This window comes from Netta rufina (genome assembly GCF_964035555.1).
Source record: "Netta rufina genome assembly, chromosome: 21".
In the NCBI taxonomy this organism is placed as follows: Eukaryota; Metazoa; Chordata; class Aves; order Anseriformes; family Anatidae; genus Netta; species Netta rufina.
The window spans coordinates 12,203,218-12,217,763 of NC_140145.1; the positions used below are offsets into that span (position 1 = coordinate 12,203,218).

A 14,546-nucleotide genomic window follows, 5' to 3' on the forward strand; every position below is an offset into this window, starting at 1 on the left:
AACTGCTCTGCTGAGAAACTTGCATATTATTTGACAGTGCTGCCTTGAACTAAAGTGGAAGTTTGGAGGATCTAAATGTTTCTCAGCATGAGTGTGTTCAATGGCAACAGTGGGATGTAAAGTTCTGTTGTGCTTAGAAAAAAACTCTTAATGTATGATGATGCTGTCCCTCATTCACTAAAGTACCAACATCTTAAGAAAAGACTGTGTTGCAAAAATGTGTACTGAATGTCTTAATGTTAAGAAATTAATCTTTGCCTGCCTCGGTGTTTGTTTCCCCCTGCTTAGTGAGTTTAAATATTAGTGGCAGACACTTCTGTAAGCAGGTCGTTTTCCATGTGATACATTCATTTTTGATGATGTATGAATAAATTTCTAGAGTTACCAATAATAAATGTGTGATTTACCATCTGTTTGAAAGAGACCAAGTGATTGCTTCTAGTACTACACCCACGTCTGTGGTATTAGAGCAGTTCTTAGTCTTCTGGTGTTTGCAATCTATGGACACCATGTGCAGCCTTGCATCACCTTCACTGCTCACAGGACTTTCCAAGGCACAAAGATAGGTATTAAAGTTTCCAGATATTTCGGTGCAAACTGTGTGCAACAGTCTTCTCAACATCCCTGTTCACAAATCTTTTTTAGCTGTTGCTTAAAACCAGATAGTTCTATTCGTGGTTACGGTGAATTAGCTGTGTAATTTAAAGCCAATAAAGCCTCTTTTATAAATGGCAAATTTGATGCTGGAATTGAGTTGTTCCATAGCAGATAAAATACAATCATGACAACACCAGTTTAAGTATTTTAAAATACATTTTTGAAACATCATATACTTTTATTATTGATGACTGTGATGTGCTGTGAATTTACCCAAAGAGTGATAAAATGTGATATGTTTCCCATTTTGTTCAGTGCAGATGATGACATTTTTGTATGAGCAATAATTTAGTAGCATATCAGATTGACACAATGAATGTGAGAAGAGATATCCTCTTCCCAGGGTTCATGGGTGTTAAAGGAACCTTGTAGTTCACTGAACTTAGTCTAGATTCTTTTTGGAGAAAAATGGCCTGTCACACTAAAAAAAAAAATAAATAAATAAGTAAATAAATAAATCTGGCTGTGTAAATGCCATAAATTTGGGAATTTGGGGTGGCTGTCTTGAAGGTGTTTTTTTCTTTTTTTTTCTTCCAGAGTAACTTAGCTCTGAAAATCAAGAATACTGAAAGTTACATAAATTAACAACCACCCAAACTAGAAAGATGGGAAAGAGGGGAGGGATGAGGTCTTATCCCTAATTTTTGAAAAGCATCCCATGCTCCTAGCAAAATTAATGCTTAAGAACAATCTCCACATTTCTGTTAAACTCCAATGATTCAAAAGCTTATGGAACCTTCCCTCCCAAAACCTCACTCACTCTGAAATTCTTAGAACAGGATATAGCAGGAGTTGCTCAGGCCCAACTGAAATAGGTCCTGTTTTATGTCAACAACAGTTGTGGGCCTGGCATGCTGTATTCCATGTGCTAGCACGTTTGGTATGCAATTGATGGAATTTTGGAATGGAGAAGACAATCCCAAAACTTCCCTTTTCCACTCTACTGCCTCCATTTTCTCAGATCATCTTTTTTTGAGATAAACTGCTTTTGAATCAGAATGTCTGTTCAGTATTTTTTTAGATTTCTAATGCTGTCTACTGAATCAGCCGTTCTATAGCAGGATGATTTCCAAGGTTTGGAAGGAAGAGGATAAGTGTGTTTATACAGTACTCCGCATACTATGTTTTAAATGCATTTGGGAGAAATGTCACAATATTCTTAGTTCTTGAGCATAGGGAACTATTGATTTTAGTGTATAATACAGCTTTCATTAAATACTTTTTAATTGTTTAATGTCAGGGTAGTTTATGTAGTCTGAAATGCTCCTGATAACAATAGCTGTCCTTTTTATAACCATTACTTGAAATAAAATGTGACTGCTATGTATAGATAATGAACAACATCTGCTAGCCAGTTGTTAATGCTCTAGTAACAGACTTCTAGTGAGAGATGAGAACTTAATATGAGAGAAACTTCTTACGTGGGTCAAAATTAAGTGTGTCTGTGGAAGACGTGGAAGATGAAGAGTGAGATATGGTGCTCTGTTTCTGTTCTATGTTCAGTGAGAACAGGATGGCTAAATTGTTCAGGCTGTATTGAAATCCTAAGCTTTAGTGAGTGGAAGAGATGGAAGTAGAAATGAAAAACAGCCTCTGTTGATTTTTCTCCAAGTTGCCTTTGTGCATTTCAGTAGTGACTTGCCATGTAGTTTAAACCAGCTGTCTTACAGATTTCAGCAGTTTCTATGTTCCCTGTGAAGCGGGTATTGTAACTTTAAGCACTAACTCATACTTAAAATTTTGTTTAGAGAGAACTAAAATGGCGATGATTCATACAAGTTAGATGAGGTAGTTTATTTGTTTGCAAAATATTTCATTGGGCTCTCTTTTGGGAGTATGATCATTCGCTGTGCCTGATGGGATATTCTTTTGAATTGTCAACATCCATTGTTCAAGAATGCTTTGAAGGTCAGTATGATGATTGCCATTTTTGGAGTTGCTGAGGCATGGATCGTAGACTAATGATAAAAGAAATGTACTTGAAATTTACTGAATGTGGTCTGAATTCAAGTGAGGATAGTCATAGGATGGACTTTAAAGACATTTTGCAAGAGACTGAAATGTTGATAAACAGTGATTACCCACTGTACCAGGAGTTTGACCCAAGTATTTCCAACTTTTGATCACTTTGCAGTTAGCTTGCAAAATGTTTTTCAAATTAAGTTCAGGCAGATTTTCAGAAGAAAAGTAATGAGGAAATGGTCTCCTTTATTTCTACAGTGTGTGCCACTGATCTGTTAAACGGTGGGTAACAATATGATAAACAGCTGGGGTCAAACCCCATTTACTCAAATAAAGTTCTATCTGACTACCTTGTAAACACAGAATTAAACACCTGTGTTTATGATCTGAACAGCTGTATATGTGTTGACAGTCGATTCATCTGCCCTGGCTAGCTGCTTACTTTAGTGAAATCCATAGAGAAAGGGAGAAGTAATATCTTACTGTTTTCTTCTGCGCACCTCTCCCTTGTTGCCTGCTTTCCATGTGGCATGGAATATGTCAGTCACAAAGCTCTCAGTTCATGGCAGGACTGAGTTATGCTACCATGTTGGATTTTCTTATTATTACTTTATTGCATGGGAACCAGCAGATTTTCCTCAGTTAAATAATGATCACTAAAGGTATTTTCTCTGTATACTGAATGTCCTACCAGGGTGAAGTTTGAGCTGTGTGTGAACAAGGTGTGATGCATTAGAAATAGTGTCACTAGAAGGACTGGGGAAGTGATTGTCCCCTTGTATGCAGCATGGTGAGACTGCACCTCAAATATCGTGTTCAGTTTCGGGCCTCTCAGTAAAAAAGGTATATGAAGTTGCTTGAGCATGTGCAGAGAAGAGCAACAAAATTGGTATATGGACTATGTAAAGCAAGACTGATGAGGAGTGGCTGAGGGAACTAAGGTGGTTTAGTATGGAGAAAAGGAGTCTGAGGGGAGACCTCATCACTCGCTACAACCACCTTGAAAGGAAGTTGCAGCAAGGAGGGAGGAGGGTGTTGGTCTGTTTTCTCAGGTGCTCCTAGATGTCTCTGTGCACCTAGATGAAACTTTAAAGCTTTGTATAGCACAGGTGGCTTCTGAGAAAAGGAAAAAAACATGCTTGTAAAGAGGTCTCTGAGTCCTTTCTTCCCTCTGCCATGCCTTTTAAATGTTGTAAAGTCAGAATTTTAGTATATTGAAATCTACAAGCTAGTATTGATGGTTTAACATTGACTTTTAGAGATATACTTTCACTTCAGGCCTGTCTAGTGTAGGAAGATACTTCTTTTGATTACATGTTAAAATTTGATACATAATAAACTTAGAAATGTTTATAGTAATTGGCCACATTTAGAGCTCTATTTTCAGGCTGAGGTGAATGTTGAACTACAATTATATGGCTGATAAAAGTCCCAGGATGTTGACTGAGGTTTTCCTTGCATCTTGGAAAATGTTCATGTTCAAATTCTGAGAAGTTCATATAGTTTGACTGTTATAGAATACTTTAACTACCCTATAGTATAGCACATTTCGTTTCCTGAATAAGTATAAGGATATAATCCATTTGTATTATATTAATATAATTACGTCAGTACTAGATAGTTACTACTTGAATAGTTTAATTGCAGCGTTTTTACCTGCATGACCCACAGAAAATCTTTTTTTTTTCTTTTGTGTGCGAGTGTGTGTGTGTGTGTATGTGTGTGTGTGCACATTGCTATTGGATCACAAGCTTGTTACTGAATTATACACATGAAAGTGCAGCATTTGTATTCCCGTGTCAGGTGAGAGGCTTTTAGAACAAAAAGGTTATTAATTTTTCAAGAAGTTCACAGTGATACTGACACTAGCAAGCTTTGTTTTTTTCAGTGCATGTCCCCTGAAGCATTTCTGCTCCACCCAGTCATATAAGAGAATATCCTTAGGCTTCCAGCCTACTACATTGCTTCAGAGCACTATTGTAAAGACTGAATAAACAATACTTACCTGATTTCTGGTTAGAAAATAGCTTCAGTCTTTTAGGTAAAATGTGTTTCATGGAAGAAAAAAGGCATGTTGATACTTCAGTACTGTAAGTATCCTCAGTTTGTAGAGACTAAAGGAGGAGAACTGTGGTTTGGGCAAAACTGGAAGTTTATGTGAAATTTCTTTCAGCTGTTAGGTAAAAAAAAAAAAAGTCATGTTTTAGGGCTGTTTTAATCTTCATTCTTCATTGCTTGCCTGGGTTGGGAAGAGGGAGGAATTTTGACTAATTATTGATATTAAACACTTGAGTGATTTATTCACAACTTTGTTTTTAAAAGACTTGCTCAAGGTAAGAGCAAAAATGCAAGCAGTTCTCTCTTTTCTCTGTTTTTCCTACAAAAAAAATTATGTAGCACATAGGTACATTTCAGGGTATATCACTAAGCAGGAAGCTTTCCTGGAGAATCTTGCATATGCTAACCTGTTATGTATTCTCATTTGGAAACACGATGATCTGTTTATTTCTCTGACAGTTACTAGTTTTAACCTTATATATTTCTCTAACAGTTAGTAGTTTTAACCTTATATTTGTTCTTTTGTTCATCACTGCAATTTATTCTTTCTCCTTTTTCTTCCTACAGAAGAGGTGGTGGAAGGAAAAAGTGCCATTCTTATAGGCATGAGCCAATGGAACTCAAATGACCTTGTTGAACAGATAGAAACAATTGAGAAGATGGAAGAAAATCAAGGTAATGTTTACCTTGTTATGTTGCCTTACATGTTAATTTAACATTAATAAGAAAATCTGACTATTGAAGCAATTATGTGTCAGACATTATGTAAATGCTAAAAAGAAGTATAATTTACAATACCCGATAGTTAAAGGTTTTATGTAGACATGTAAGTAATATTTTAGTGCTTGGAAATCACAGAATTGTTGAAGTTGGAAGGAACTTCTTGATATCATCTAGTCCAACTTCCCTGCTCAGGCAGGATCATGTAAAGCACATTACCCAGGATTGTGTCCGGACAGCTTTTGAATATCTTCAGGGAAGGAAACTCCACAATCTTTCTGGGCAACTTGTTCAGCACTCTGTCACCATCACAGTAAAGAAGTCTTACCCATGTTCCAGTTTGGACCTGTTGCCTCTTGTCCTGTTGCTGGGCACCACTGAGAAGAGTCTGGCCCTGTTCTCTTGACACCCTCCCATTTTTTGTATTTGTATACATTGATCAGATCCCCTGAGCCTTCCCTTCTCCAGGCTGAACAGGCCTAGTTCCCTCAGCCTTTCCTCACATGGGAGATGCTCCAGTCTCTTAATCATTTTAGCAGCCCTCTGCTGGACTCTCTCCACGAGCTCCATGTTTCTCTTGTACTGGGGAACCCAGAACTGGACACAGTACTCCAGGTGAGGCCTCAGCAGGGCTGAGTAGAGGGGGATTAACTCTCTTGACCTGCTGGCAACACTCTTGCCTGATGTACCCCACGATACCATTGGCCTTCTTAGCCGCAAGGGCACACTGCTGGCTCATGGCCAGCTTGCTGTCCACCAGGACCCCCAGGTTCTTCTCCACAGAGCTGCTTTCCAGCAGGTCAGCCCCCAACCTGTACTGGGGCATAGGGTTATTCCTCCCCAAGTGCAGTGCCCTGCACTTGCTTTTGTTGCACATCATGGGGTTCCTCTCCACCCACTTCTCCAGCCTGCCTCAGTCTCTCTGAATGGCAGTGCAGCCCTCTGGGGTATCAGCCAGCCACTCTTCCCAGTTTTGTGTTAACAGCAAACTTGCTGAGAAGGCATTCCATCCCTTCATCTAGGTCATCGTTGGGTAAGTTAAACAATACTGGAGCCAGAACTGACTGCTGAGTGACGCTACGAGCTGCAGATCTCCAGCTAGACTGCCACTGATCACAACCCTGTGAGCTCTGCCATTCAGCCAGTTCTCAATCAATCTCACTGTCCACTCATCTAATCCACATTTCCTGATCTTATGTACGAGGATGTTGTAGGAAACAGCGTCAAAAGCCTTGCTGAAGTCCAGGCAGACAAAATCCAATGTTTTCCCTCATCTCTCCAGCCAGTTACAGAATAACAAAATCACAGAATGGCCAAGGTTGGAAGGGACCTCTCAAGATCATCTAGTCCAACCCCCCTGCTCAGTAGGATCACCTACACCACATTGCGCAGGGTGTCATCCAGACGGGTTTTGAATATCTCCAGAGAAAGAGACTCCACAATCTCTCTGGGCAAGCTGTTCCAGTGAGTGCTGTCACTCTCACAGTAAAGAAGTGTTCTCATATTCAGCTGGAACTTCCTGTGCTTCAGTTTGTGCCCGTTGCCTCTTATCCTCTTGCTGGGCACAACTGAAAAGACTGGCTCCATCCTTGGTTGTCCCATCATAGAAGGCAGTCAGGTTGATTAAGCGTGATTTCTCTTTGGTGAATCCATGCTGACTGCTCCTGATTACCTTCTTGTTTTCCATATACTTAGAGGTGGCCTTCATGATTAGCTGTCCCATCACCTTTCCAGGGATAGAGGTCAGACTGACTGTCTTCTTCCATGACTACTTCTTTCCCTTTCAGAAGACTGGAGTGACAATGGCTTTCTTTCAGTCCTCAGGCACCTCCCCTCTTCTCCACAGCCTTTCAAAGATGATGGAGGGTGACTTAACAATAACATCCTCCAGCTCCCTCAGGATGTGTGGGTGCCTCCGATCCAAGTCCATGGATTTGTGGTATCAAGTTTGCGTAAATGATCTCTAAACTGATACTCCTCAACCAAGGGAAAATTTTCCTTTCTCCATACTTTATCCCTGGTATCATAAATGAAAGATTCTTGAGGGCACGCATTAACAGTAATGACTGAAGCAAAGACGGCATACAGTAACTCTACTTTCTCTGTATCCTTCATCACAAGCAACAATTTCTTGCAATGTTTTGTAAAAGAAAGAATTCTCATCTGTTTTCTTCTTTTACTTCACTTCTATTCACACATAACTGCTCAAAAGGGCTTTACAGGCAGTGTACCCAACTCAACAGCATTTGATGAGTTGGTTTATGTGTAAGATGCATCTACATTCTGATACTGCTCATCATGGAATGGCTTGGGTTGGAAGGGACCTTAAAGATCACCTAGTTTCAACTCCCTGCCATAGGAGGGATGCCACTCACTATATCAGGTTGGACATGGCCCCATCCAGCTTGGCCTTGAATGCCTCCAGGGACTGGGGAATCCACAACTTCTCTGGGTGACCTGTTCCAGTGCCTCACTACCCTTACAGTGAAGAATTTCCTCCTAATGTCTAAAGTAAATCTATCCTCTTTTAGTTTAAGACTAATCCCATTTGCCCTATCCTTATCTACCTAAGTAAAGAGTACCTCTCCATCTTTTTTATAAGGCCTCTTTAAGTATTGAAAGGTTGCAATGAGGTCTTTCCAGGAGACATTACAATGTGTGTGTGTGTGTCTATATATATCCTGGGGAGACGTTATATGTATGTATATATATATATATATATGCACATTGCTTAATGTATACTGTAAGCGTACTGTAGCTTTTCGTTCATTGTGCTGGTTTTTACCATTATTGAACAAGGCTGTCAGTCAAGAGTTGAAGTTGGTAAGGAGTGGGGCAGAAGAAGACTGAGCCAGTATTTCATATACCATGTTTTGTTATGTCAGCATGTAATTTCATTGCTTCAGTAGTGCAAAAGAAAGAAGAACACTGGCTGTAATGCACGCTGCTGGTTAGGAACTTTCCTTGATGCACCCCTGCTAAATACATCAGATTTCTTAACAGGTGAGGCAGTTAAAGGCATTTCCTTCTTTTCTCTGCCACTCTCAAATTCAGTCCTACTGATTTGCTACCTGTTGATTTTTCCTTGCATGTGCTCCTCTGTGTTTGTCTTCATAGTTATCTGCCAAATGCTGATAGATCTTATTGCAGTGTTTTTAGTACAGATATTAAGTGCTTTTGCTACAGCTTAATAAAACCGAATAGCAATTAGTGATTTAGCAGTCTTAGAAATGTTTCTGACTAGCAACCATCAGATACAAATGAGGAAGGCAAAGAGAGAATGAGGAGGATGCTTGACTGTATTGTCTCCTGTGCCGCAGTAAAAAGCTATTTCAGTCTTAGCCCAAGTGTTTATAGCCAAAAATTGTAAGCCTAGGTAAATCTGGATTCTCTCATTAAAAACATTATGTAGAAAAGAGAAAGATGTCCTCTATGACGTTCCTGTGAGGAATTTAACTGTCTCAGTGGAAAGATGTGAGGAGTATGGTCTGTTTTTCCAGTTAATATGTGTTTTTTTGCTGAAGCTGGATTTACTTGTGGTTCCCAGAAAATGATGAGTTCATTGACTCTGGTTGCAGAAAGCTTTGTTGCAATTTAATCAGTCTCTAGGACAAATGGTTTTGCTCAGTGGCTATGCAGGGAGTAGAGCACTGACTACTTTTCATGATTTAACAAATCAATTAATAAAGCATATCATTTATGGGATCTTTCAATGAATTAAGATGTATGAGAAGATGCAGCATGCTCTGAGCAGAGCTGAAGACCCACTGGACACTACTTAAGTAATGCTACAGATCCAATGTAAGACATGCAAAGGTTATTGGGAACTTTATAAATGGCAAGTGTGTAATTTAATTCAGTCACTGATTTTCAGTAAGTACAACTGAGAGCACTTGACCATCACAGCCTTTCTCATCAGTAATAGAAATACATCTTCAGGGGAAAACTGGGAGCAGCATTTAAATTGATTAAGTTTTCATTATGGATATTTCCGTTGATGTGAATTTGTGTAGTTACAGGATTGTAGGTAATTGGCATGTTCTTGTTTGATCGTTATTTCTTTTGAGGAAAACAAGTGTGTCTTTGTAAGACATGCTAGAGTTAGATGACATCTGGAAATTATGTGCAATCTCTGCTTCTTTTGATTGTCTCCTCTTGCAGTATTCATGCTTTTCAGGAGCATGCAATTACTGGCTTTTGCCAGAAGGAGTACTTAATGTATGAGCATAAATGTGCTTGGGGATTAAGTTTGTATGCTCATTAAAATGGCAATAGGTGACCTTTTTTGTTCTGAGCCTTCTCAAAATTATAGTGCATTAAAGCTATGAAATTACTTATTTCAAAGCTGGTATGAAAAGGAAAAATAAAGCTATCTGTTTTTATCTCTCAAAGGTCCATGTTGTATGACAAGAGATATGTTGACCTTCAATGTTTCAAATAACAGATAATAAAGAGCTCATCTAGAAAGCAGTCAAGTTTCATTGCTGTTCTGGTTCATAAATAATTTACTGGAGATATGTGAAAGTGCCTGCTTGCACATGCACATTTGCTGCAGGTTCCAATAAGAATTACTTTATTTCTTAGTTATTTCTTAAGGGGTTTAGCCACGTCTGGGGCCTGACCAAGTAATGCATCTAGGCCAACAGTTATATCCATCCAAAGTAATTTTGAGACATCCAAGAAACAAGTGGAAAAGTGTTTTCATTGCCACCTTTTACACTTCCCCTGCAGTCCATTTGCTCCCCATCCAGACCCAAATATTTAATGCTCTTTGACATCGACTAGCTTTTAGCTGGGTGTTCCAGCAAGGAGCTGATTGATGCAATAGAGCCTGAAGTCCAAACTATCATTTTGTTTACGGAAGTGAGAAGAATTCATTGATGTCGTCATGCTGGCTGACTACTGTATTAGACTCCCACAACATCTACTTTATGTGTTTGCCCCTTAATCCTTTCCAAGAAGCTCTCAACTGTGCCATCACCAACTGCAAGCTCCATACAGTCCAGCCCATCCCTTATATACACCAACAACCCCCAGCCTTGCCTGCCCTGCCTGTCCCTCCTGAAGAGCCTATAACCATCCATCACAGCACTCCAGCCACCTGTTGCTTCCCCCCAAATCTTGCTTGTATCAATGATGTCATAGCTCTGGAACCAACCTAAAGGTTCTAACTTCTCTTGCTTGTTCCTCATGCTGCATGCATTGAAGTAGAAACATTTCAGTGTGCTCCAATGTAGCCTGCATGTATAGCCTCATGGAACAGATTGAAGGATCTCACTAACACAGAGTGCCTCAAACTTTGGCATGCTGTCCCGTATCCCATTCCCCTCTTCGAACCTAGTTTAAAGCTCTTTCAATCAGCTCTGCTAACTTAGGCACAAAAATTCATTTCCCCCTCTGAGAAAGGTGCATCCCATCAGGCAACAGCAGGCCTGATGTCATGTAGACCATCCTGTAGTCAAAAAACTGTCAGAGTTACATGTTGATCAGCTGGATCTGCCTATTTCTCTCACTGATACTGGAAGGATAGAGGAAAACAATTGCTGTGCCTCCTGATCCTTTAACTAATTGTCAAGACCCTGAGGTCTCTTTGATCACCTTCGATGACCAACTTTATTGCTACATACATGAAAAAGCAGTAATGGATAAATAATCAGAGAGCCATACCAGCCTAGGAGGTTTTCTAGTAATGTTTCTTACCTGGGCCCCCGGGAGGCAGCAGACTTCCCAATGAATGGGATCTTGGCATATCAGGCCCTCTGTTCCCCTCAGAAGGGAGTCACTGATCTGCATTTTGTTTTCATAATGTAAGTTATCTTGTTACTGGGGGTGGGCTGACTTGCCTTAGACAACCTCTTCAACCTAGATGGATCTTCATCCATACTGTCCTGTCCGTCAAGTTCCCAAGCCTCATACCTGTTGTCTTAAGGGCACCTGGGAAGGCAAGGTAGGCAGGGAGGGGATTCACATGCTGCACTGAGCAGAAACCTGCTTCCATCCCCCCTTAGCTCTTCAGTCGCACCACCTTCTGCCTGGTGGAGAGAGGATAGGGAATTCTTCATGTCATATGTTATGACTGGCTGACACGTCTGTCCCAGGGATGGTAGGGTATGATTCCACCAGTCCATCTGTTTTTCCATCTCCCTGATGCTCCCCAGCCTACCCACCTCCTCCCAAAACTCTGTCACCAGGCTGAGCAGTTCTTCAGCCTGGGTGCACCTCCCACAGTATTAAACTGATGCTGTCAGACACTGACAGAAACCCCAAGCACACCCTGCAGCCTAAGACCTCTTTTTTCAGTCTAATTATGTGTGGGTCTTAGCTGCTTTGTTGAATTTTGCATTTCAAACGTTAGTTTAAAAATAAATTAATGATTGGGTCAAGAGATTCACAAGCAAATATTGCAGATATGCCAACTTGGCTCTGAGTTAGCATTTTCCACTTACTTAACAGAAAGGTTCATTTCTTTGCATTAAATGGGTTAGATTATTATTATTATTTTTTTTTTAAGATGCTAGTCAGTTGTGGTATGAATACTAACCCATAAAATCTGAAATTATGAGCTATGTTGAGTTGGAGCCATTAAATTCCTACAGGAAATTAATGTTGCTGTGCAAGACAAGGTGCACACTAATATGTTTCATCAAGCTCTGCATCTGGTCTCATCTTTCACTGGATCACTGCTTCAGTCTCCTTTGCCACATCCTCCATATATCTCATCTCCAAGGTTCTCCAACATTTATGCAGTAGTCAAAATACTCAGTATAATGGAAAAATCTGTACGCACCCTCATGGTTCTTTGCTTTCAGTTATGGTGATTTTCACTTTGTCCTGGTGTTCTCTGCCCCATCCTCAGGCACTTTGGCTGCATTGACTAATTTTTTCCACAGTGAATGTTCTGTGTAAACAAACTACTCTCCTTCTCCCCAGTAGCATGTGATCTCTCCTTCCTTGACTCTTTCTGAAGTGTCATGTAATTAATTAAAGGGTGTTTGGACATAACTAAATGTAGTGTTTATGCTGCTATTAAATTTATTGCAATAGCATCTGCCACTGCCTGATAATGTGAAGAATGGAAAACAAAATTTGGCTTAATGGAATGAACAGTGGAAGGAAAGGATGGAAATTAGAATAGCAATACCATTCCAAAACACATCAGATGGCTCATATGAAAACAGATTTACTTCTAGCAGCAGATTTTAAAGATAAACAGTGAATTGGACTTCTGCTGTCCTTGACATGCAAATCATCCATGATAGCAGTTTATACTAGAGTAGGTTATCCATGTTCAACAACTGCTGTCATTTTATTTTTGTGATGCTGTGCATTCTAAAATACAGCTCAGCAAATGTTTGCAAAATGGAGAAAACTTAAGGTAACTTCTAAGATATTTTTAGCTGAGTGTGAGCTCCTGCTGCAAAGAAACTCTGATATCCTTGCTGTCCTTCCGCAGATTCCCTTTTTGGTTTTGGACCTGTATTAAGATTTGGTCCGTATGCTAAAATCAGCAGGTGGTCTTACATCATTTTCATTGGGCCTAAAGGTTCCCTGGCTGTCAGTCCCATTCAGAGGGTCATCTCATCTGCAGGTGTAGTATCTCCTTTCCTTTGTACTCCCATGGTTGTTATATTTGACACATATATATATTTTTTTTCTATTTGAAGATAAATTTATATATTTTTTTTTCTATTTGAAGATAAATTTCACTATATTCTTGCAGGGGTAAAGTCACGTTCTAAAGTGGAACATGAATGTTGTTTGTTCCCGTGATAACTTGTTAAGTTGTTAAATAAATTCAGGTGATTAGAACATGCATACCGTAAAGCCTGCTAAAGGTACGGCAGCTAATGTTGCAAGACTGGATATGTGGTGAAGAAGATGAAGAAAGATCCCCTTAATACCTTGCTGGTGCTTAGGCACACAACTCTGTTCAGCTGTGCTATACTCTGATGCTGACCATATTAGCAACGTAATCAAAAGGGAGAACAAAATGAGTTATACAAAATATGGCATGGGGGGTGCAAAGAAGATGAAGCCAGGCTCTTTCCAGTGACACCGGGGCTAGATGTAGCATACACAAACTGGAACACAGGAGATTCCATGTAAATATCAGGAAGCACTTCCTTACTATGCAGGTGATGGGAGCCCTAGCACAGGTAGCCTGGAGTCTCCCTCCTTGGAGAACTCAAAAGCCACTTGGACACTGTCCTGGGCACCCTGCTCTGGTTGGCCTACTGAAGCAGGGTAGGGGCCAGATGGACCCAGAGGTCCCTGCCAGCCTCAGCCATTCAGCGTGATTCTGTGGCATCTCAGGAGCATGGATTTGCAAAGATACATGTATGTGTAATGACTGTGTAGCACAGCTGTGTAGTGAAGGTAGTTTTGTAGAGCTTCATTTTACCTGCAGCAAATTTCTATGGTGAATAGATATGTTTATTTCTACTGGTGTTACCAATCCTTTGTGGGAAAGTAAGTTGGATTCTGTGATTCTATTCTGGTTTCAACACGGCCCCCCATATTTATTTATTTTTTAATTTTTGTTTTTGGTAGCTTTGCAACAGGTGGTAGCAAGCAACTGGAGGAATTGCAGGTGGTCTTCTAATTCCTGGCCAGAGAGATGGCAATTTGTAGCAGATTTTGTGAAAATCACTGTGTGGTGAAAACGTTTGTACTCCTCTGTAAAGCATAGTTAATTGCTAGGGCATAGAGTTCATACTACCTTTATTTCACTAGCATGCTTTCTTTTGACAAAGTGAATAGTTCTTTGAATTTGATGAGTCTCCTCATAAACTAAACTCCTGCTGATACTGTCTCTTTAAGTGTAGCGTTAATTTCAAAGCCCTTTAGTAGTATAGATTTAAAGGGTTGTAGTTACACAGATGAAGTAGAATGCCCTCAAGTGGTTAATCAGGGATGACACTTAAGTTTTCGCCATCATATCACAGTAAATGTCTTCAAAAGGGTATTTTAAAATACAGGAGGTCTGCATTTCAGTCTAGATTCATATTTCTTAAACCTCTTGAGGGACGACTATATGAAGAGAAGTGTAATGTGATTTATCAGAACCCATTTGATGCTGTTATTTTGGCAATTTAAGAGCTGTTGTGGGATTTGTATGTAGAGGCTGGGAAAGAGGGTTGGAGCAAGTA

General features: G+C 39.9%; 1 protein-coding gene across 1 annotated transcript in view; it reads left to right on the forward strand.

Annotated features, from left to right (window-relative positions):
- PITPNM3 (PITPNM family member 3) overlaps positions 1–14,546 on the forward strand; it is a gene marked incomplete at its 5' end in the record, with an annotated part of 80,731 nt that overhangs the window by 14,913 nt on the left and 51,272 nt on the right. The window contains 1 exon segment of the mRNA XM_084299958.1: positions 5,245–5,352. Within this exon segment, the coding sequence (XP_084156084.1) occupies positions 5,245–5,352 (108 nt within the window).